This window comes from Lissotriton helveticus, chromosome 5_1 (genome assembly GCF_964261635.1).
Source record: "Lissotriton helveticus chromosome 5_1, aLisHel1.1, whole genome shotgun sequence".
NCBI classification, from domain to species: Eukaryota; Metazoa; Chordata; class Amphibia; order Caudata; family Salamandridae; genus Lissotriton; species Lissotriton helveticus.
In genome coordinates, this window is record NC_136065.1 from 98,776,378 (window position 1) to 98,801,998 (window position 25,621).

Below are 25,621 nucleotides of genomic sequence, written 5' to 3' on the forward strand. Positions count from 1 at the left end.
TTTTTACTGGTAAAAAGTCTTTGGATTCAAAAAGAGGAAAAAAATCCAACAAATAACTTGCTCAGCTATCAACATCCTAGTATGTGAGCCTGGCCTGGATGCAGTTATTTGGTTAATGTGTGGGCTCAGCATTCTAGGTCTTTAGACTCCTGAATTTGCATTAGAAATGGTTGAATGGATATTTTATTTACAGGTTAAACTTCTATATAAATGCATTTGTGGTAAAGAAGGATGAAGACTACGCCGAGCAGGTAAGGAACACTTTCTTTATTTGACGGAGAAGCATGTAAAACAGACACTTCCCAGCTGGTCGGAGGATCAACTGACCATACAAGGAATGTTCCAGTTTGATGGCCGGGCGGCTGGCGCAAGTTTGTAAGTATCGCAGGCAGTGCCAGACTCATCGTTTTCTAGTTTTGACCTTGTCACTGATGTTAGTGTTGGCGGGCAGCTGTGACTTCCAAGTGTGTACCTCATCTGCCTGTCAAGCTGTCTTGCCCAACTTCAGTGCCGGGTACATGCTGTTTACCGCATCTAATTTGCATAGACGATCGGGACTAGTTCACACTGAGCTTGTCCCTTTCACCACAGCACTTACTGCATTGCAGGAAGAATCAATTTCCTTTTAACCCCACACTTACCCTCGCTCTTGCATTAACTAGAACCCTGGTCCTCGCACAGCGATTTACAGCTGATGCGATCGGACACAGGGACGGCCGCCACCTTGGGGAGAAAGAAGGGCAGCGCTCTAGTCTTGCGACGCCTCCCGCCCTCCCAGGTATATAATTGGCCTCTTATGCCGCGCGCACCTAATCACTGTGCATTATAATTATCCCCTGAGGCGGAAAGCCGGGGGCTAGGCTGACACCTTCTAAAAACTGCTAAATTGTGTTTTTAAAATATTGTGTATTTTCCTGGAAGAATCAATTTCCTTTTAACCCCACACTTACCCTCGCTCTTGCAGTAACTAGAACCCTGGTCCTCGCACAGCGATTTACAGCTGATGCGATCGGACACAGGGACGGCCGCCACCTTGGGGAGAAAGAAGGGCAGCGCTCTATTCTTGCGACGCCTCCCACCCTCCTCCACCACTATATGAAGGACTGCACTTCCCGTCCGCGCAGCGGGCGGGCGCAGCGGCAGTGCGCCAAAGGAAAGCCAGTCTGCGCCCGTCCGCGCCAAGGACGTGACAGGCGGGGGACACTCTGGACTTCGTTCCATCCCATTGTATCAGGCAAGTGACCTCCGTAATCTCAATACTGCAAATAACTGTCCGTGCAGTTGGGATATGATCAAGATCAGGGGACCTTTCTCCTGTAGGTACTGCAAATGGACTTCCCATGGGTCCTAAGTGGAGACTACAGTTTCTCCTATCAACACGGCTGCCGATACTTTAAATTTTAAAGGCGGGCTGATTAACGCCCGTTTTATGTGTGGCCATAGTCAGGATATTCATGACCTTATCCTTGAGCGGGACTTGGATTGCCTTCTCATAACCGAAACTTGGCTAACTAATAGTAGCAATCCAGATTTAGCAATAGCCCTGCCAGACAGCTATACCATTGTTGGGCAGGACAGATTGAAGGGGAGAGGAGGAGGAGTAGCTCTGGTGCTCAGAAACCACATAAAATGCCATACTTTCAATCTAGACCCTCTGAAAGGAATATAGGGGCTTGGCTTCTCCATCAAGCTAAATGAGACCACCTCCTTCTCAGGAGGGCTAATTTACCGCCCCCCAGGCAGTTCAACTAAGTTTTTAGAATCACTTGGTGATTCCTTAGGACAGTTACTACTTCGTTACCCTCATTTTACACCACTGGGAGGCTTCAATTTACAGTTGGAATCTAAACTAGACACCCAGGCGCTTAATTTTTATCAGACTCTGGAGATTTTCAATTTACAACAAAGGGTAATCCAACCGACACATCAAGCAGGTCATACCCTGGATGGGGTATGTACTAACTTTCCCCTTCTGAAAACCCATACACCTGTCCCACAAATTTGGACTGATCATAGTCTGTTTCCCCTTAGTATTAGAACATCACGCCCTCAAAACTCATTTAAATGGAATAAATATTCAGAAAATAATATTAACTGGACTAAGGTCGAAGACAGTTTTAAGCTTCAACCCATAATCCAGACTCAGATCCCCACCTGTCTGGTAATGCCGACCAAGACTCGAAATACTTTCACAGCTGGATGCAGCAAGAGATAAAAAAAACGGGTTCTACTCAAACATCCCCGAAGAATGGGGAAAAAAGAGGAAAAAGAAATGCCCCCTGGTTTACACCAGAACTGGCTACACTCCACTTATTATGTAAGAAGGGTGAACACAATTGGCGTAAAACCTATGATCCCGCCAACAGAATCCTTTATATCCAGCAGAGGAAAATATACTTTGGTACTATTAAGATCGTCAAGAAGGAATACTATATCAACGCCATCAAGGAAGCAAAACAAAAACAAAAAACACTATTCTCCATTGTCAAGACTTTTATTCATCCAATAGCCTTACAGTCTGAAATTCCACCTTCCCTAGATTTCTGCAACCAAATTGCGGACTTCTTTGTGGAAAAGATTGACCGCATAAAAAAAGGATTTCCCAGTTCCGCAAGTCTATCAGCCCTCTGCCTCTCCTTACTGGGGAGAAAACACGACTGGTAGTCTTAGAACCTTTACACCAGTTTCGTTATCCCTAACCCGGTAAGTAATTCTGGCTTGTAAATCGGGTGCCCCTTCTGATTCTTACCCCCCACGAATTCTTCATCAGTTAATCGAAGTGGTCAACCCCCTTATAAACGAGATTGTAAATTCGTCTCTCAACACAGGTATAGTCCCAGGCCAATGGAAACAAGCAGTTGTAAAACCCCTGATGAAAAAGCCTAACAAATCGCCTACAGAGCTTGCCAATCTACGTCCAATTTCACTTCTCCCTGTCCTGGGTAAGATCTCCGAACAGATGGTATACAAAGAGCTAAAAAGACATGTAGAAAGCAACAATGTCCTCCATCCCGAACAATCTGGTTTCCGGCCTCACCATTCTACGGAAACAGCTCTGATTGAACTCCCTGATTCCATAAAAATCCTGCAGGATCAAGGAAAGCACGCCGTTCTGATTTTATTAGACCTTACAGCGGCGTTCGACACCATCTCCCATTCTATCCTGATTGGGAGACTAAGAAATATTGGAATTTTGGATGTAGTATTGGCGTGGATTGTCTCATTCCTGACGAAGAGATCCCAAACAATTGCATTGGGTCCTTTCCTTTCCAAGGAAAAAAAGGTATTGTCGGGAGTTCCCCAGGGCTCTATTTTGAGCCCACTCCTGTTCAATATTTATATGGTCCCCCTCATCTCCCTTATTGAGTCATACGGCATACTAGTGACATCGTATGCCGATGATACTCAACTTATTGTACCTCTTGACAAGAACTCCACCAATGCGGAACAAAACCTCTAGAATTGCCTTGAGGATGTTTTCCGTTGGGTGGAAGAGAACCATCTCAAATGGGAAAGACCCAGCATTTCTGTCCCAGCAAATGGTGGCCTGAGGATTCTCCTGCTCCCCCACAAACTGTAGCATCAGCAAGAAATCTAAGTGTCCTATTTGACACCGAGCTATCATTTGATCAGCATGCGAGGAATGTGGCAGGAAGTTGCTTCAGTATTATAAAATCTCTAAAGAAGTTCTTTGACTTCCTGCCCACTGATTCACGAAAGGCTGTTGTTGTGGCCTTAATCCTCGCACGCCTGGATTATTGTAATGGTTTGATGGCAGGTGTTAAAAAAATCACGCTGAAAAAACTTCAAAGCGTGCAACATGCAGCCGCCAGACTCGTTCTTAAACTGCCAAGGAAATCTTCAGTGTCGGCCGCCTTAAAGACCCTTCACTGGCTGCCTCTGCATAAGAGGATATTATTCAAAATCTTGATTGTTGCTTTTCGAGCATTTAATGGTATAGGCCCAAAGTATCTCATCAGGCGCTATCCCCACTACAACCCTTCCAGGACGTTACGATCTGCAGGAGACAACCTAATAAAATTGGCCAAATTTAACTATAAAACCAAGGGGGGGTAAGACTTTAACCTTCCTGTCATCCAAAGCCTGGAATTCAATGCCTAAGAACCTCAGACTACTGACCCAAGAAAACCAGTTTAGGAAGCACCTTAAAACCTGGATTTTTAATCTTCCGGACGACTACGTAATGACCACTATCTAATATTGTACTTGTAATTGTGTGCACATTGTCTTATTAGCGCCAGGATGCTCCTTTCGGAGCAATAGTTGCGCTCTATAAATCTATACAAATACAAATACACAGTGTTGAACGTGCCAGAGAGAGCCCTGTGGTTACTCTGCTGTGTCTCTCACGGCCGGCCTCCAGAAACCGAATCACCAGCCAGAGCCAGTTAACTCATTCTCTGTAGTAAGTTGTAGTTCGGAGGTGAGTGCTCGGGTGGCAGCTCTATATATATATTCCGTTGCCACCAGTTGAAACCCTAATACTCAGGTCCTAATGGAAGCACACCCTTTGAAAGTAAACAGTATAGTATTATATTTCTCCCTACCAAGTGCACCTCCCTGAACCTGCGGCGTCGGTATAGAGTAGTGCAGCTGACTTGCTGTGGCTGCCATTAATAAATACAATTTAATGCTTCCATCGTTCTGAGCTGCCAGTGCCCTCTGCCTTTAGTTTACTGTGTCGGAGACCCGTGCAGTCGCGCTGTCTGACTCCGTTCTGCTCAGTTTTCAGTTGCATGCCATTAATGTACTTTAGTTCAGTGACTTTGTACAGTTTCTAGTTGCTCAAATGGATGTCATCTTATGTTTCCCTTGCCTTCATTACGTGACTTTGCTCTCATAATAACACTTAAATTATAAAAATGTTACGCACAGCAATTTGAAACCTTGGCAGCTGTGTTTAACGCTGCTCAAGCAGGGGTAGTGTTCGCCGCTGGATCTTGAAAGCGCATGCGTGCAATCACACGCATGCGCACTAAACGGCCAGAAGAGCGGGGAGCTTAAAAATACATGCAGACAAGACATGGGGTTTCCACGCATGCGCATAATTATGCGCATAATTATGCGCATGCGTGGAAACGCAGGGGGTGTAAAGACAGATGGGGGGGTCTATTGATAGTACACTGGCACACATTTCTCTCCCAGCGGTTACAGTTCAGGCTTCCCTCAGATGTCACAGGAGGATACAAGAGTTCAAGGTATGGGGCGGGAGGGGCAGCTGCTTTTTTTTTGGGGGGGGGATAGGGGGCTATGAATACGCAATCACACTTGTTCCTCAATCTCGAAGCTACTGCTCCAGCGTGCTCATGACAAAGGATGGGGTTTTGGTTTAAAAGTGTTTAAATTGCAGGCCCTACGAAACCTGAGTTAGTGTCCCTGTGTTAACAAATCGTGTGATATTGGACATGTTATTAATGACTCAGCCCTCGTGGTTTGCAAAGATGGGGATGGGGGCTGGGCGGAGGCTTTGAATTAGGCAAAACACTCAGTGTGTGAGAAGAAACTGAGCTGAACCCAAATTTCCCTGGGCCATAGTCGCGAAAAAATACCTCATTACCAGAGACACACAGCGCATTCCACCCACGGGTTCTCCGTTTCTATGGGGCACAGGGGATACAATCTAATGGCGAGTTTTTTTAATTTATAAACTTACAGTTACAAGCGCCTGGGATGGAGAGCAAAGGTTGCTCCGTGGACTGACAGGGCGTGTAACGCATGTCGCCTCTCCTTTCTCTGTGTTCTGCATCACAATGCAAACGTTCAAGAGAGCATTTGCCCTAATCTGCCCCCTCGCAGACATTGTCGTGCGACACACTCACACATGGCAGGCGACACAGCACTGTGTCGCGCTACAGAGTTTAGAAAGCTCTGAAGTAGAGGGTTCTTCTCCTGTGCTGTCACTAGTATACAGATTGGGTTTGTGCTCTTGGGCTGTGTCACTGGTATACAAGTAGAGGGTTATTCTCCTGCACTGTCACTAGTATGCAAATAGTGGGTTCTTCTCCTGTGCTGTTACTACTATACAAGTAGAGGGTTCTTCTCCTGCGCTGTCGCTAGTTTACAAGTAGAGGGTTATTCTCCTGCGGTCACTAGTATACAAGTAGAGGGTTCTTCTCCTGCGATGTCACTAGTATACAAGTAGAGGGCTCTTCTCCTGCTCTGTCACTAGTATACAGGTGATGGTTGGTCTCCTGCTCTGTAACTACTGTACTGGTTTAGCAGGGGTTTCAAATCACCCCAGGGGATGCGCGATGGCATTTCAAGGGATGCGACAAAGAGGTAAAGTATGCACTTTATGCATTCTAGGAATCCAGTGAGAACAGGCGCGGGGTGCAAACATTAATCCAACATTCCCTCCTGAAGAAGAGGGTTGTTCTCCTGTGATGTGCCACTAGTATACCCGTAGTGGATTGGGCTCCTGTGCAGTGTCACTGGTTTACAGGTAGAAGGTTGTGCTGCTGATATAGAAGTAGAGGGGTGTGTTTCTGTTCAGTGTTACTGGTTTACAGATAGGGGGCTGTGCTCCTGTATGTTTCACCAATAGACCGGTGGAGGGTTGTGCTTCTGTGGGGTGTCACTAGTATATAGGCTTATGGTTGTGCTCCTGTGATGGGCCATTAGTATACACGTAGACGGTTGAGCTCCTGTGATGTCACCAGTATGCAGATGGGGGGGGGGGGGTTGCTCTTCTGTGCTGTCACTAGTATATAGGTGGGGAGTTGCGCTCCTGTGCTATGTCACTAGTATGCAGGTAGAGGGTTGCACTTCTGTAATGTGTCACTAGTATACAGGTGGAGGGTTGTACCTCTGTGTGTCACTAGTATAGAGGTAGATGTTTGTGCCTTTGTGCTGTGTCACTAGTATGCAATTGGATGGTTGTGCTCCTGTGCTGTGTCATTATCACACAGGTAGCGCGTTGTGTTCCTGTGATGTGCCAATAGTATACAGGTAGAGGGCTGTGCTGTTTCACCAGGATACAGGTTGGTTGTTCTGTTGCTGTGCTGTGTCTATACTGTACAGGTAGAGGATTGGGCTCCTGTGGTGTGTCACTAGTATGCAGACAGTGACAGCACAGAAGTGCAATGCTTTCTTTTTAAAAAAAAAAAAAAATGTATCCTCATTCGCCTCTGACCCCAACAAACTGGTGATCCGCAGGTCGCCACTGTTACTCACTTTGGAGATGTAGGTTTTATGGGGTGCTGCCCCATCCCTATATCGCCCGCCTACCAGTGGTTCACCTACTTCCTACCTGTTGGTGACCTCTCGTTGTTAATGAGAGGGTGATCATGCTCGCCGCAGCTTTCAAGAAACCAGACTGCGGCTGAAAACAGAACCCACCTCGGATCACTATTACCTGATAACCCAGTGATACCAACGGGATCCATCAGTCTGAGAGCTTCCCAAGAGGCCTAATCATAGGACAAAAAGGTTATCCTTACATGATACAAAGACAGTTTAGATATATCTGTCTAGGCTGGAGACCAATTCAACAGGCAGTCCCAAATGGATCTCTTCTTGCTATTTTTTTAGTCTGGCCAGATCAATTTTAGATGTTTTGTACACAGATGAGAGCCATTCCAAATGTGTAGGAGGCAAGGCCTCAGCCCATTTCTTATAGATTTCTCGTCTGGCCAATCGCATAGCAAAAAAATAGAAAACCTCTAATGTGGCCAGTAATTTCAGTTTGAATACCAAAAATGATTAAACTGAGGGTAATATGTACTGGGTATCCTAGAATAGACTTTATAGTGGAATCCACTATTTGCCAGAACTCAAATAGCAGGGCAAGTCCAGAACATGTGTGTTGGGGGCCCTTTCCATGCTACATTTTTTACATCTAGCAGGTGGACGATTGGACATCTTAGAGTCTAGCCGGGGACAGGTAGGCCCTATGTGTGGTGAAATAATGGTTTCTTCTCAGCCAAGCTGGCTTCACAACTGAGAACAAAGTACTATAAGAGACCTGCCATAACTCAGCCCAATCCCCCTACGGAATCAGTTCTTACCATAGCTCAACCGCTAGTCTGAAATCCCCGTCTATGGCCTCCTCAATTGCCCAATAGAAAAAAAGCTACCTCCTTCTTGCCTGCTGGCTTTTTAACAAGGTGTTCTTCAAGATCATTCCCCCACCCAATCGGTTTTTTATGATTTTGGGACCAACTTTTTAACTGTATATATTTGAATCTAGACATGCCCCCTTCCAATTTCTCATCAAATGTTGCCCAAGAAAGGAGAGAGCCGTCTTCAGTTAAGTCTCTCCATGTTAATAAACCTGCTGTTTTTTTAGTTGTGTGGCCAGCATGTCTTGGAGACCCCGGGCACAATGGAGCTAACCTTGAGTAATACTCCAGACTCGTTGACGTTTTAATTCTGGCCCATACTTGGGCTGCGCCCCATAGAACCTTCAGCCTAACTTTCTTGAAAAATTTCTTTCTCCATATTTAAAGAGAAAACCTTCATGAGGCAGCCCCGCCTGATCCAGCATTGCTTTAAACATCTCCCTCTATCTGATAAATCTGGGGATTTCAACAGCATTCACGCATAGTACTGAACATCCGGGAGTGCGAGACCACCCTATTCCCTTCTGCGTCTTAGTTTTTTCTGGGAGATCCTGGTTGCTTTGTAGGCCCACACAAATGAATTAATTGCCTGCTGGAATCTGTCCATCAATTGTTTATCAAAATGTAATGGAATAGTGTTAAAGAGAAAAGTTACCTTGGTAAAATTGCCATCATCAGGTTTACTCTACCTAAAATAGTCCTGGGAAGATGAACCCAAGATCTCATTTGTTTTTGGCTCTTTAAGGATGTTCAAAGATTCACCATGGCTATCTCCTCAATGTTGGGGACGATTTTAACTCCCAGGTACCTCATCTCGTCCTTAGTATATCAACACTTTGGCAAGTACCAGGTCATGGTTTAGGTCTTTCCTGCGTTAACTTCATAACCAGAAACTCTGCCAAACTCCTCAGCTAGCCTGATGACTTGAGGAAATGATGTCTCTAGATCTGACGAAAGAATTAAAATGTCATCAGCATACAGGGCTACCTTCCTCTCCCATGTGCCGCTCTTGAATGGTAATATGGCTGACTCTTCCCAAAGACTCTGAGCAAATGGCTCTATGTACAAGTCGAAAAGGAGGGGAGAGAGAGGGCAGCCCTGTCTAGTTCCTCTCCTAATGCTGAAAGTTTACCATTCACTACGAGCCTTGCCGACGGGTCACTGTATATGAGTTTAATAGTTCGGCAGAACTTTGGACTAAAATTCAGTTTCTCAAGTACGGCAGCAAGATAGTTCCCATTTACCTTGTCCAAGGCTTTTGTTGCATCAAGCGTCATGGCAGCCAGTGGAAAAGTAAAGTTGGAAGAAAAATCAATCGCGCCTATCAGCTCGTGCGTGAGATCAAAACGATTTCTGCCTTTTAAAAAAACCCTTCTGGTCAGAATGCAGCAGATCTCCTGCAGCTGCTCCTAACCTGTCTGCTAAAATCCTAGTGAAAGCCTTGTAGTCGGAGTTAAGGAGTGAGATGGGTCTATACAACCCGCAGTTAGTAGAGGATTTACCTGGTTTCAGGATCAAAGGGATGTTAGCTTCTCCCCACGAAGTGGGTAGTTTAGTGTGGCTCAATGGTTAGAGAGGCAGACCCTGATGCAAAGGTCTAGCCCGGGACCAGGGTTCAATTCCCCGCCTCGGCGGGTCTTGGGCTCAAAATTCCACGGACCTGATAATTCTCGCCTCTGTGCCTATTCCAATCATGGAGTCCCACTCTGCAACTCTGGGCAATAGCTTGCTTAATCTCCACAACGGCCCCCACAACGCTAAGGATGCCTGGCCTCCACCTTGGGGGTGCCCAGGAGTGGACACCTCACAGGGAAAGCCAGGATGGGTTCCACAGCGGTATTCGTACAAGCGCCGTGAGACCCTTGCGGGTGAGTAGGTCGCTATACAAGTATCAATTTACATTTTACATTTTAACCCCATCTACTAGAATCTTATTAAAGAATATGGTCAGGAATGGAATTATCACTTCGGCCAGAAGGCCGGCCGGCCCTGCCGCCTTTCCAGCTTTGCGAGCAGAAAGTGCCTTCCTTACTTCCTGTTGTGAAATTTCATCCTCTAGATTTTCCCGTTCAGTAGATTCCAGAACTGGGATATAGACCGAGTTTAACCAATCTATAGCAATGGTTTTATCTATGCTGTTATCCTCATCATATAATTCCTTAAAGGTATGGAAGGCGTCTCCTATCTCATCTTCATTACTTGTTAGTGTATTGGAATCTGCGACATCTATTTTTTTTATCAGGTTTCTCACTCTGTCTGATTTAGCCTTCCAGGCTAGTAGTCTACCAGCTCCCTCGCCATACTCGATGAGCAAGCCTGCTCACCACCCACCTATTGGAGATTCTAGCTTGAACTGTGCTATCCAGAAGCGCTTTCAGAGATTCCAATTTAGCTATTAATATTTGAGTTTGCTCCTGATCGGTCTCTTTCATAATCCTTTTTTTTTTTTCGACCTCCTTCGTTTGACCCTCTGTAAATGAAATGTCCTCCCTATATTTACTGTTTTTATACGAGGTCCTATTCGTGACTAAACCCCTCAAAAAGGATTTTAAAGTGTCCCAGACCACAAGAACGTCAGCTGAACCAATGTTAATGTCTAGGAACGTTTTTATCTCCTGGGACAGATAGCTAATTTCCTCTTTATCTAAAAGGATTGTACGATCGAATGACCAGACCTTTTGCTGAGCTTTCCCTACAAGATCCCTATCCATCCAAACGGCCGCATGATCCGAAAGGTGGGGGGTCAAATAGCCTATATCTGTGTTGCTTCTTAAATCATTGCTGATTTAAAATATAATCAATCCTGGATTTGTGTCTATATTTTTTGTTTTAGAGGGACACTCCCAATTGGGTGCCCGACCTCTCACTCCAGATATTGATTAGCGCATTTTGCCTCCTCATTGTTTTCAAAAAGGCTCTAGATTTAGACTGAATGTTAGCTCTGCTATTTGGGGATTTATTCAGTAAATGATTCAAAACTATATTGAAATCCCCTACAAAAATTGTTCTATCCGGAAGCCCCAACAGATTTAGGAAAATTGTTTTTAAGGTTGAAGGGTCATCCTGATTGGGACCATAGTACCCAACTACAGTAATAGGGATACTTTCCACAGAGATCGTTACTATAACCAATCTGCTGCTTGAATCCGTCTTAACATCCAGAAGGCTGACATTAGCTTGCCTTTTAATTAGTATAGCAACCCCCCTAACATTAGCCGATTGACCAGAACAGAGACAGTGTTCCACTCAGCTAAGCTTCCGACATATTTCAGTAATTTCTTTTTTGAGAAGGTGGGTTTCCTGCAAGATAATTATATGTGCGGGTGAATCTTTCAGGTATTGTAAGATTTTTTTCTCTCCTGTTAACTCGGAGGCCATTTACGTTCCATGATAAATATTGGGGCGTTCTCATGGAGGATTAAGGAGACCACAATTTGACTCTACCCCATCCTGCAAGGAATCTACACCTCGCCAAAAGCAGTGGAAAAAAGAATATAATAAGACAAAGACGAATGGGAATTTTTTTTATTTTTTTTTATTTTTACCCCTCTGCTCCCTCACCCATGCTAACCCCAACCCTGCCCCACCCCATTGGAGAACCCAACCCCCCATTTACCTGGAGAAGTCCAGGTTCTGATTGCCGGTAAACCCTGCTCTCCCTTATTTATACTTTTAGTTTATGGTGGTGCTGGGTGCATAAATATATTTCAAAAATATAGTTAACTCGTGTGTACCTAATATTTCTAAAAAGGCTAAGTGTTTAAGCATAAGCCCAATAATGCATCTACTAGGACAGTTCCTAACCCAATTCTTTGTACTTTACCCAAATTCTAGCAGATATACTGCGAAAACTGCGTACTTTATCTTTGTATGGAAGAGATTATTTTAAATTCTCTAGAAGATCATCTGCCTCCTGCAACGCTTTTACTGTATACTATTGACACCGCTCAGGAGCACAACTGTCTACCTTAATACAAGTGAAACATCACAGGAGCACAATCCTCAGTTTATACTAGTGGCACAACACAGGAGCAGCACAAGAGCACAACCCTCATCCTGTATACTAGTCACACATACAGGAGCTCAATCCTCAACCTATATATTTGTGACACCGCACAGGAGCACACTCCTCTACCCTTATAGTAGTGACACAAAAGAGGAGCACAACCCTCTACCCATATACTAGTGACAAAACACAGGAGTACACCCTCTAACTGTATACTAGTGGCAGCACAGAACAACAACCATCTGCTCTCTACTAGTTACAGCACAGAAGCACAGTCTGCTACCTGTATACGAGTGACACAGCACAGGAGCACAAACCTCTACCTGTATACGAGTGACACAGCACAGGAGTCCAGTCCATCAACTGTGTTTTTTGCAATTTTCAAAAAGATGGATTTAGGCCCAGATCCTTGTACTGGGGTGAATGTATGACATTGTTCTACATTCTGTCCATCAACTGTGTTTTTTGCAATTTTCACCCCGAGTGTGCTGGGTATGCTCAGACGTGAGTCCCAGGCTCTCCACACCACTGGAGTCAAGCTATCCAGGCTGAATGAAGGCTGATAGCCAGAAACCGGTCCTTCGATGCTTGATGCGGGGGTGACCCACTTGTGGGACACCCCCGCGCCGCACGGCCACCAGCTGCTGCGTGTGCCCCCCTGCTGTGCCCTCTGCCTCGCTGCCTGCCGCGCTGCCGGCTGACCCTGATATCGCTGCTTGTTCTGTTTTTTAAATCCTTTGTGCTCGTTTTTTCCTGCGTAGCTTTTGCCCGTGTAAAGTGTTCTGCTGACCATCATTTGCGCTTGTTTTTTCCTGCGTAGCTTTTTGCCCGTGTTAAGTGTTTTGTTTTGACCATCACTTGTGCTTGTATATCGTAGTTTCTGCCCGGTCTCATCCGTGTTCCCGCCTTCCTCGCCGCCCCCCGCTTCCCGCCACCACCGCCGACCCCGCCCCTTTTTTTCTTCTGTTCCCTCCCCGCTCCCGCCTCCCAGCTGCTCCGCCCACCCGCGCACTTCGCCTTAAATGGCGACCGTGCGAACGCGCAGCGTTGACGCGCAGCGGGCGCGCCGATTGTGCGCCGAAGGCGCGCCAAAGGTAAGCCCGTCTGCGCCCGTCCGCGACCGGATCGCGACCAGCGCCAGGACCCCTGGCCCCCACCGACGGAAGCCGACCCGACGACCCTACAACGCCACCGAACTCATCGCACTCAACACCGGCGCCATCCCGGGATGTCATCGAGCCACCCCGAAGCACACCCACGGACCCTTCAGCTGCCACGCCTGCAAGTTCACCTGCATCCGGACCCATCCCGCACCAGCACCCGCCAAGCCGAACATCAGCAGCAACCACCTCAAGTGCATCCTGCTCAACACCCGCTCCGTCCACAGACACGCCGTAGAACTCTGGAACCTCCTCGACACCACCGCCCCCCGACGTTGCCTTCCTCACCGAGACCTGGATGAACGCCTCCTCAGCCCCAGACATCGCCATCGCCATCCCGGAGGGCTACAAGATCATCCGGAGGGACCGCACCGCCAACCAGACGGGAGGAGGCATCGCCATCATCCACAGAGACACCATCCGCATCACGACCAACACCGACGACACCCTAACCACCGCTGAACACCTGCACTTCCAGATCCACACCAACCCGAAGACCACCCTCAGAGGCACCCTGATCTACCGACCCCCGGGTCCACGCACACGATTCAGCGAGGACATCGCCGACTTCATCAGCCCGCATGCCCTTCCCTCCGCCGACTACATCCTCCTGGGGGACCTCAACTTCCACCTGGAGAACAACAGCGACCGCAACACCATCAGCCTGCTCGACAACCTCGCCAACCTGGGACTCAAGCAACTGGTGACCACCCCCACCCACCTCGCCGGACACACACTCGACGCCGTCTTCTCATCCAGCAAAGACGTCACCTTCAGCCGCGCAACAGGACTCCACTGGACGGACCACAGCTGCGTCCACTTCAGCTTCAAAAGAACGACGATCCACCACCACCAGCAACAGGTTGCCCGAAGAAGCTGGAACAAGATCACAGCCGACCAGCTCACCGCTTCCCTGAGCCAGCACCCCCCCGCCAGCTCAGCGAACCCCAGCCAGGCCGCCGACAACCTCACGAAGTGGATCAACAACGGCGCGGACGAACTCGCCCCGCTGAGAACCCCGCCCAGCAGACCCTGCAGCAGAAAAACACCATGGTTTACCGACGAACTCAAGAGCTCCAAGAAGAACTGTCGAGCCCTCGAAAGTCTGGAGAAGGGAACCAACTACGGACAACATGACCACCCTCAAGCTCGCCACCCGGAAACACCACCAACTGATCCGCGCCACCAAGAAAAATACATACAAGGACCGGCTGGACAACAACGCACACAACTGCAAGGAACTCTTCAACATCGTGAAAGAGCTCTCCAACCCCAACGCCGGAAACAAGGACATCACCCAAGACCTCTGCAACTCCCTCGCGTCCTACTTCCACAAGATCGCGGACATACACAACAGCTTCAGCAACCAACCACCGCAAGCCACAACCGCAACAACGCCACACACCACCACCCTCCGCGCCTGGACTCCGATCAGCACCGAAGACACCATCCGCACAATGAACTCCATCCATTCCGGATCTCCGACTGACCCCTGCCCTCACCACGTCTTCAACAAGGCCGACGCTGTCATCGCACCCCACCTGCGGGACATCATCAACACCTCCTTCGACACCGCCACCTTCCCTGAGAGCTGGAAGCACGCCGAACTTAGCGCTCTTCTAAAGAAACCTACAGCAGACCCCACCGACCTCAAGAACTACCGTCCCATCTCGCTCCTCCCGTTCCCGGCCAAAGTCATCGAGAAGACCGTCAACAAACAGCTGGCCGCCTTCCTCGAGACGAATGGATCCCTCGACCCCTCACAGTCTGGCTTCCGAGCGAACCACAGCACCGAGACCGCCCTCATCGCTGCCACCGATGACATACGAACTCTGATGGACAACGGAGAAACAGCGGCCCTCATCCTCCTGGACCTCTCCGCGGCTTTCGACACTGTCTGCCACCGCACCCTAGTACAGCGCCTCGACATCGGAATCCAGGACAAGGCACTGGAATGGATCACCTCCTTCCTCGGCGGAAGAACACAGAGAGTCCGCCTACCACCGTACAAGTCAGAGGCCACCAAAGTCATCTGCGGCGTCCCTCAAGGATCCTCACTGAGCCCCACCCTCTTCAACGTCTACATGAGACCCCTCGCGGCCATCGCACGCAAACACAACCTCAACATAATCTCCTACGCCGACGACACCCAGCTGATCCTCTCCCTGACCAACGACCCCGACACCGCCAGAGCCAACCTGCACGAAGGGATGAGAGAGGTAGCCGAATGGATGACGACCAGCCGCCTGAAACTGAACTCGGACAAGACGGAGGTCCTCATCCTGGGCTCCTCGCCCTCCGCCTGGGACGACTCCTGGTGGCCCCCCTCCCTGGGCACCGCACCCAAACCGACGGACCACGCACGCAACCTGGGCTTCATCCTGGACTCCTCCCTCTCCATGACCAGACAAGTAAACGCCGTCTCCTCGTCTTGCTTCAACATCCTGCGCATGCTACGTAAGATCTTCCGGTGGATCCCCACCGAGACGAGGAAGACTGTCACCCAGGCCCTCGTCACCAGCCGACTGGACTACGGCAACGCCCTCTACGCCGGAACCACCGCCAAGCTCCAGAAGAGACTCCAGCAGATCCAGAACGCCTCGGCCAGACTCATCCTCGACATCCCCCGACGCAGCCACATCTCCGGACACCTGAGAAATCTGCATTGGCTCTCGGTCAACAAGAGAATCACCTTCCGTCTCCTCACCCACGCACACAAAGCCCTACACGACCAAGGCCCGAGCTACCTCAACAACCGGATCAACTTCTACACTCCCAAGCGCCTCCTCAGATCAACCAACCACGCCCTCGCCGCCGTCCCCCGCATCCGAAGAGCGACAACAGGAGGAAGGTCCTTCTCCTACCTGGCCGCCAAGACCTGGAATTCACTCCCAACCGACCTGCGCCTGACCCAAGACCACCTGTCCTTCAGGAAGAAGCTCAAGACCTGGCTGTTCGAGCAGTAGCGGCACCCCCCCCCCCCAACCCAGCGCCTTGAGACGCTACGGGTGAGTAGTGCGCTCTATAAATGACCTGATTGATTGATTGATTGATTGATTCCGGTCTGGGAAAGACATGGCTTGGTAGTTCGGACTGGACTGTTCCCATGAGGCACAGGATCAGAGCTGATTTGTATATAGCCAGTGTCTAACCCAGGGTGGTGTGGAGTGCAAAAAAACGATGGATTCAGGCCCAGATCCTTGTACTGGGGTGAATGTATGACATTGTTCTACATTCTGTCCATCAACTGTGTTTTTGCTTCTTGGTGATGGCAGAGGGACACACCTCTCTCCACTGCTGAAACCCTCCTATTCCTGCCGGAGTGCGACATACCTAACCTGGTAACACACAGGCTCCTGCTCTAGGCCACCATGTGACATATTACCTCGTCACACACCGGGTCCTAAGCTACAGTGTAACACACCTCACCTAATAACGCACAGGCTCCCGCTGTAGGCCACAGTGTGACATACCTCACCTGACCTGATAACACACAGGCTCCTGCTCTAAGAGGCGGTGTGATGTACCTCACCTGATGACACACAGGCTCTGAAATTACAGTGTGACGTACCTCACATAACAGTGTCCTGCTCTAAGCTACAGTGTGACATACCTCACCTGATAACACCCAGCCTCCTATCTTAGGCTAGGACAAGATATCGAACCAACCTCTTCTTCCAACTTCTATTGGAATTTGAATTTATGAATTACCTGCAGAAATCGGTAGTTACGATTTATCTTGTAATTCTCCATTCAATAACAGAATACACATAGGCTTTGTGATTTTAAACATCATATTACCACATTGGTGATTGCACCTCACTCTGAATGTGGGCCATAGTAGGATACCCCCTCAGCATCTCCTTCTGGGGGGAGCACATCCAGTGTTCTGGCAGGAGAGGGGCAGCCGGCACTCCGCATATATCCTCTCTTCCATCCCAAGCGCTTCAACTTCCTGCCCCCCCATTTATAGTCTTTTATGTCCGTGATTGACTCACAATTGACTTCAGCCAGTCTTGCCACTCAGCCTGCCTCTGGGTCTTTGACTGTCTCGGCCTACGGGTAATTTTTTTCCTTGTACTCTCTCCATGCATTGAGCTTCTCTGCAGCTTCACGAATTCTGGCCTCTCCACAGTTTGTGAGGTGTCTGAGGAAAGGGGAGCAGGATTGGAAGTAGGACAGAAGACGGTTAAAGGAAAGGTAGTAAGAGATTGCAGTTCAGATATTGGGAGAATCACAATTGTGTTCAGATTTTTTGGAGAAGCTATCAACCGGTCCACCCTCCCCCAAACTCTCTCTCTAGGGATAGCTTGTAGGAAGCTTATTAAATATCTAAACAGCTTTTGTTTTTTTGTTTGACAGAACAAGTTAAAAACTGAGAAGAAGAAAATTAAATCGGAGTTTAAAAAACTGCAGCACCTCCTGAAAGAAAAGGAGCAAACACTTCACAGAAGACTGGAGGAGATGGAGAAGAAAATCACCATGGTGGAAAATGCAAATATCACCAGACTGTCCAATCAAATCACCTCTCTCAATGCGCTGCTAACAGAGATAGAAAAGAAGTGTGAGGCACCAGCATGGGAACTCCTGAAGGTGAGATCAATCAACTTGGATTTGTAGAGCACTGCTAATCATCATTGAGGGTATCCAGGCGCTATGTTCTTGCTGGGATGAGTTGAAAAGCTAGGTCTTAAATCCTTTTCTGAATTCAGGGAGAGAGGATGATTGGAGGTGCAGTGGGAGGTTGTTCCAGGATTTTGCAGTGAGGTAGGAGAAGGGACATCCTCCACTGTTTCTTCGGCGGATGCAGAGTGTGTGAGTGAGGTGAAGGGCAGGTGTCTGGAGGGTTGGTGGAAGTTCAGGTGGTGGTTGATGTATACTGATCCTTGGTCATGGATGGCCTTGTAGGCGTCGTCCAACATCTTGAATTGGCATCTTTTCTGGATGGAGAGCAAGTGGAGGTTCCTGAGGTGGGGGATGATGTGGTTCCTCCCTGGGAGGTCCAGGTTAAGTCTGGCAGCTGAGTTTTGTATTGTCTGGAGTCTCTTCAGGAGGTGGGAGGTGAGTCCTGCGTAAAGTGTGTTGCCGTAGTTCAGCTAGCTGGTGACCAGTGCTTGAGTGACGGCTTTCCTGGTGTTAACTTGGAACCATCTTAAAATCTTTCAGAGCATGTGAAGGGTGTGGAATCAGACAGAGGAGACTGCTTTGATCTGGCGTTTCATGGTGAGTTAGCTGTCCAGTATGATCCTGAGGTTGCAGACATGGTCTGTCGTTGTGGGTTCAGAGGGCCATCGGGTGTGGTTCCACGTGAAGGAGCTGTTGCCAAAAATTAGCACTTCTGTCTTGTCTGTGTTGAGGTTCATGCTGCTGCTCTTCATCCAGCCGGCAATGTTCGTCATGCAGTGTTGGAAGTTTGTCCTGGTGGGGGAGGAGTCTTCTGTGAGTGAGAGGATGAGCTGGGTGTCGTTTGTATAGGATAGGATGTTGAGGCCATGGGTTCTGACGGTCGGCCAATATATGTGTTGAACAGTGTGGCGCTGATTGATCTGCCTTAAGGGACGCCGCAGATTATTCTCTTGGGTTCCGAAGTGAAGGGTGGTTTGTGGATCTTTTGGGTTCGTCCTGTGAGGAAGGATGTGATCCATCTGAGTGTTTTTGATGTGGGTATGGTATGATATGGTGTTGAACGCTGCTAGAGGTCGAGTAGAATCAGGGCTCCTGTCTCCCCTAAGTCGAGGATGGACCTGACATCAGTGGCGGCGATCAGGGCAGTCTCAGTGCTGTGGTTGGGGTGGAATCTGATTTGAGAGGTGTCCAGTGGATTGTTGCTCTCCTGGTGTTGAGAATAGAGGTGAGTTCGCAGCTGATTTCCTTGCTCTCGAGGTTGAAGAGGTAATGGGGACAAGGGTCCGTGGGTGCTCCAGAGTAGATGGAGTTCATGATGGCTGTGGTGCTCTGTGTGGTGAGCAGTCTCCATATGGTGAGCGGATGGTTGTGTGTGGCATCAGTTGTCATGAGGAGGCTGTATAGGTCAGTGGGTTGGGTTTCGAAGTTGCAGTAGATGGAGGATATCTTGTTGTGGAAGTAGTCAGCCAGGGTGTTGCGGAGTTCCTTGGAAGGGGAGATTGGCTGAAGGGCAAGAGTGCTCTCTGGCGATGTTAGAGTTCCTTGCTGTGGTTGAAACTGGCTTTGATGCAGTCCATGAGGGCGCATCTATTCTGGTCTTTCAGGCGTTGATGGTATTTGTTTAGGGCTGACGTGAAGTCGACTCGGTCTGTAGGATCTTTGCTGATGCGCCGATGCCTTTCTAGGTATTTGCCGACGTGTTTCATGGTACTGAGTTCTGGTGTATACCAACTGGCTTGTTTGGTGGATCTCCTGGTCTTGTCAGGCTTGATGGGGGCGACTCTGTCCAAGCAGGTGGAGATACTGTTTGGTAAATAAAACAGAAGAAGGAAGTGAAATATTCATATTTTGTGTTCAGTATTAAATGTATGAGTGGGACATATATTATCTCCTGCCTGGGTCAATGCACATCAACCACATGAACTGAGAGCCGCATACAATATACAGAGATGGATAATTTACATCGTTCTACTTGATGGTGGAAGCTCAATTCAAAATACAAATAGTAAAATGTACTGTGACCTCTTACAGTGTTATATACAGGTTAATGCAACACACCAAGCAATTCCAATGACCGTAATTAACATAAGGACACCAAGGAATAAAATGTGAAAAAAGCTGAGCCAACATCTTCGAGAATTTGGAAAAAACAAATTCCTCCCTTTCTAAGAAGTTTGAAAATATTTCTGTTCTAAAGCCGCTACTTTTCTCCTGATGCAGGTGGCTACTTACATTTGCGTGCACTGATCGCTTATTAGGAGGAACAGCTATATAAGTAGACATTTGGAATAGGTAATGGCAAGTTCACTGCTTGTTTTTTTTCACCCGAGATAAAGATAGATTGTCAAAAACTCTTTAATTTGAAGAAGAGTGACAATTTTATATTAGAGGTAACCCTTGGTTATAGTACAGAGTGTGCGACATGCATGTCTGCAAATTGCTGCCTGGTAGCAAATCAAATTCCTCACCAGTATGACTTAAGGTGGGATTAGAGGTATAACCTCCTTATTGTGGTCATACGCTGTCAATTTAACAGTGATGCTCTGCTCAAATAGGCTGATTAGTTTACAGCAAAGAAGCTTCCTGAGAAATAGCTCCACGTAAAGGGCATTAGATGACGGTGACAGGCAGTATCCCTCCAAGGGTGACAGAGAGCATCCAGAATATCCCTTCCAGGGTGACTGGGAGAATCACTCTCTGGGTCACAAACAGTTCTAAAACAGTCTAAGTTCAAGTAGTTTATAATGGCCATGACCTGTCTATGTTGGTACAAACATGTAATTTACCAGTTAGTCTAAATATATGTTCAAATGCTATGTCTGCTTTTAGGAAAATGATAGATAGTAAACCTATGTTTCCCCGGAACGCCAATTTGTGAATCGAGCTCATCATCACCAATGCAGCTAAAAGCTTGTCGTATAGTTTTGTGTCAGTGTTGAGATCTGAAATGGGACCACTAAGACCCACAGTCCAGGGGAGGCTCATCCTTCTTATGAGAGGACCACTCTTATCTCAGGCTAAAATGGTGGACCCTGACCTATTGATATGACCTTGTGACCCATTTTAGGATGCTCTCCCATGACCTTCTGAAGAAGCCTCTCTTGTAATTACAGGAAGATGACTCCTGAACTGCTGATGAACCTCTTGTGTCAGTCGAGGACAATGGCCCCTGAGCTGTTGATGAACCTCCAACTGTCCTAATTGTTTGGGTTCTCTGATGATAGTGGTCCTATGCGTGCCACTACCGACGAAGTCAGTAACTCCAGTGTCTGTAAATAGACAATATACAGATGTGGGGAGCAGTATCCTCAAAGATCGCACAATTTCAGAGGAACATGTAAATAACAAACAATATTTTTTTTCATATAAAAATTCAATGTTTGCTTGAAAGATATTTCTGCGACACATTCTGAATCATATTTAACCTAGAATACCTTTTACATCAGTGATGGTCATGAATTGCTATACTAGTCCCATGTTCAGCTCTTCCTAAAAGTTCTGATGTCACAGAGTATTATATCGGAAATGCTGGTTTTCTGAGAGTGATCATCAAGGTGTGGTCATTTGCTGTGAATCAATATAGCCACTAAAGCGCTCATAGGTTTCACGGTTGTAAACATCGAACTGAAAGTGCTTCACAATTATTTCATTAATAGTTTACATTCTCTCTTAGAGTTATTCTCTATTTCTAATGAGGACCCTTTCTATTCGCCAGATGTGAACCTGGTGTCACCTTCTAAACCGTGCGTTTGAGTCCTTACACTGACATGAACTTGTCATTTAGCCGCGCTGCATGCAGGTCACAGACGACTTGTCATGAAGAGTACAATACTCCAAATCCTTTACTCTTGCCTGGTTCTTCTTTAAAGTTTTATTGAGGGTCTCCCATCTCAGCCTCTTCACTCCAACAGCTCACCCCATTCTGGGATTAAATAATGCCATAATTGGAGGGAGCTTCACACAAGCAGATCCTTTAAAAGTCCATAACTGCACAAGAGGTGGTCACAGTTCAGTTCTTTGTTCTTCCCTGGCTGCTCTGATCTCATTTCCTAGATGGCTTCCACTTACACGCACTCTTCTAGCACTTTTTCTGATTGTACCTCCTCCTCCTGGCACGCTTCCAGTGCCTCTTCTCAGTGAGTTGGCCTCTTCCACCTAGGTGGATCCAGCTCCGTCAGCAGGGTTAGGACCCAAGTCCCTTGCACCGCCCCCTACTCGCCGTTTAGGCGTTCTCCCACCGAAAATTGTTTTTAAAAAAATGGAAGCTACTAGGTTATTAAAGCACAATTTTCACCTAAGTTTATTTAAAAGCCAGCGGTTCTGAGAGGGCACTTGTTTATATTCATATACTTTCAAGTTGTCAAGCCAATGACACATGACCCTCCCAAGGAGTTCACCCCATTGTTTTCAGAATGTGCTAAGGATGCCCCCTCAAGTCAAAAAGCACCTCCATTGTGCCCGGGCCTGCATTTTGCCAGGAGTGCCCCTCGTATGCAATGCGTGCCCCTTTATACCGAATCACCTACAATATCCCAGTGTCAGAAATGTGCAATTAATGCCATCACGTACCTTGGGTTGGTGGATTTTCAAAGTGGTGGGGCGAAACGCTTCGACTTGATTATAACCCAAGCTATCGCAGCAAGAAAGCCTGAGTTGAAAGAGTAGGTGCGAGAGGTGTTCTCTCACTCTAGCGCAAACTGTATATTACCGAATACATTTTGAGAAAACGTATTAACCTTTTTTTAAAGGGTGCAAATGGTACCCTCCTGAACTCAACACGAAGGACACACAGGCCCAAAATTCAACGTACTCTCAGACACACTCTCTGCCCTCACTCAGGTGCCAAGCTTCATCTACACTCACTCAGCAACACTGCTTTCCCTGCACTTACACAGCTCACCTTGCATTTACAAAGACTCATCACTCACCAGGCACCACTCGTAACAAGGGCCTGTGTGTGGTGTTATCATACCTTATGGCTCGGACCGGATGGAATCTTTGCATAACCTCCCCCCCCCCCCCATTCCTAGTCTACACAATGACAAGTGACCCAATTTACAACTGTCTTAATGCACCAATCGCATTAAGCCGCAGAAAAACCTTTGCCAATCGAGACATTAAATGTTTCTGGATTTTCTCCCACAATTCTAGAAAGTAATTTAATAAAAAATTAGCCAACATTCGACCGCAAGATGCTTGCTTAATATTTTAAAATAATTACCATGCTGAAGTTCTACTGCAATGACCCCACTTGCTTATTATTCTAAAATGTTACTATCCTTAAGTTATACTGTATTACTGTTGTAGCGTTGCTTGGCCTTCTTAGATCGTTTCCGATGTTGCATGGTTACACATAAGTGATGAAGTCTACATTTTACCACTTGATGGCAGGCTTCAAACTGAATTTATATTTTTGTGGCTCACTCATCTGGCTTCCCCTTGTGATATTATCTTTCACTGCTCCTTAGTTTACCGCTCTATACCCTTTAATTGTATGGCCCGTTTTCATAATGTTTTTTACCATATTCCAAATGTCTACTTGTATATCTCTTTTGTCTGTTTACCAGGTTAATTTACTGTCTTATTAAACATGTTCAGAAAAGAATCCTGTAAAATTGTTTATTATAATAACTGCTACTTCCATGCAGCACTCCTCAAGCTCGTCTTTGCTACTCCCTGGACTGGACCTTTTGAGGCGGCAACAGTGAAGCGAATTAAGGAAAGGCAGCAAGGGATCGAAAATGACCAATCACTGCATGGCTTTATAATAAATCCATACTGTGATTGGCCATGTTCTTCTGTAGAGCCAAACCTCCCACCCCAATGCTGCCTTCATGACTAGGCCTATTCCTGGCCTCTTGAGCCAATCCAGACGCTGCTCCACAGCATTAAAACCGCATCGGGATTGGCTGGATCAGGCAAAGTCCGCGATCCTTAAGAGACCAGGGAGGCTGTGATCCCCAGCTCACTTACGTTGTGTTGGTAGGAGAGGCCTTTTGTGCGCCTTTCGGGTTGGACGTAGGAAGGCACCCATTCAACCTGACATGCACACTTACATGTCTTCAGACCCAGTCGCTCTTCCGGTGCTGTCTATATTGATGCCCCACCCCCGCCCACTCATAAATTAAAAGTCCACTGCCTACAATGTGCACCCGGTCCGCGGCTCAGATAAAAGCACCCCAGCCGGGAATATACACGTTCTAAATGCATTTTAGGGGCCAAAGGGCAACAAATATATGGGGGACATGCCCTGACACCCCCATAGAGAAACCACAGCTGGGTGAAATTACACCTAGTACATCGGGACTAGAATTTTGGGATTGCACAAGTTTTTACTTAAGATATCTGCCACTGAAGTTCTCGTTCCATATCCTGGTGCCTCATATTTTTATTACACCATTAGTGAATAATAAGGTATTATTCACTATTAATGTAATAAAGAATTGGCCGGAAATGAAGGAGGAGTACGACTAAGGGCGGGCAGCCTCTGTCTTCTTGGTACTCATTTTGCTACCTCTGAAGCCAGGGGTCGCACAAGCAGTGCCAGGGGTCTGAAGGGGCAACCCAGGAGTCGCAGCCAAGACCCCTGACGATCCCTAAATGATGCCCATGCATATGACCCTGTTGAAAACATGCATCATACAATGTGTCAAGTGACTCCATTCAGAATATCAGAATGTGTTGTGTTTTGTGACTCCATTCAGAATGGCCCTGCACTATTTCATTATTTATTTTTTATTTTTTAGCATTTATTGAGCGCAACAATTACCCGCAGGCGTCTCGGCGCTATACTGTGTTACCCTCCTATAGGAGCTTGGAAAAGTTTTCAGAGGTTGAAAAGCCAGGTTTTCAATTTCTTCCTAAAACACATTAGGTTTGGACTTGATCTTATCGGTTGTGGAAGAGTATTCCACAATCTTGGGGCGGCAACTAGGAAACGTCTGTCTCCCCAGTTGACCAGCCTAGTCCGGGGCACTACTAGGTCATTCTGTCCTGCAGATCGTAGCGTTCGAGAGGGGGTATATGGAACCAGGTGATCACACAGAAATTGCGGCGCTTGACGGTGAAGTGCCTTATAGACGAGACATAAAGTCTTGAATTTAATTCGGTTCCTGACCGGAAGCCAGTGAAGACTCCTCAATGACTCTGCTATAGGTTTGAATTTAGGAATGTTAAGGAGAAGTCTGGCTGCTGCATTTTGGACTGTTTGCATTTTCTTAATTATCCTAACTTGGGCGTTTGCAAACAGTCCATTGCAGTAGTCCAGTGCTGATAGGACCAAAGCGCTAATCAGTGTCTTTCCCACATTTGTTGGAAGAAAAGGGAGAATCTTCCTCACCAGGCGTAGCTTGTAAAAAGCCGTGGAGGCTGTCTGATTGGCGTGGGCCATGAAATTAAGGTTGTCATCAAATATGACTCCTAAATTTCTCACTTTCGTGACTGGTTTGGGCGCTACTCCAAAAGATGATGGCCACCAGGTTGGGGACCAGCTAGGGCTGAGGTGGCCAAAAGTGACCACCTCGGTTTTGTCGGAATTTAATTTCAGACAGTTTGCTGACATCCATTTTCCAATGGCCAGCATTCCTGTCTTGAAATTTTCTGCCACTGTTTCCCCATCATTTCTGACAGCCAGTATCAGCTGTGTATCATCCGCATATGAGGTAAGGTTCATCCCGTGCGCTTTGATGGTGTTGGCAAGGTCCGACACGTATATATTAAATAGTGTCGGACTCAGGGATGAACCTTGA

At 47.3% G+C, this 25,621-nt stretch overlaps 2 protein-coding genes across 2 annotated transcripts in view; one reads left to right on the forward strand and one right to left on the reverse strand.

The window, feature by feature from the left end:
• LOC144754216 (E3 ubiquitin-protein ligase TRIM39-like) overlaps window positions 1-25,621 on the forward strand; it is a 140,728-nt gene that overhangs the window by 38,050 nt on the left and 77,057 nt on the right. Inside the window, exon 3 of the mRNA XM_078641801.1 lies at window positions 17,610-17,840. Within this exon, the coding sequence (XP_078497927.1) occupies window positions 17,610-17,840 (231 nt within the window). The remainder of the gene's footprint in view (window positions 1-17,609; window positions 17,841-25,621) is intronic.
• The window catches only part of LOC144754217 (E3 ubiquitin-protein ligase TRIM7-like), a 376,582-nt gene continuing 370,333 nt past the window's right edge, over window positions 19,373-25,621 (reverse strand). The window contains exon 6 of the mRNA XM_078641804.1: window positions 19,373-19,676. Within this exon, the coding sequence (XP_078497930.1) occupies window positions 19,576-19,676 (101 nt within the window). The 3' untranslated portion in view covers window positions 19,373-19,575. The remainder of the gene's footprint in view (window positions 19,677-25,621) is intronic.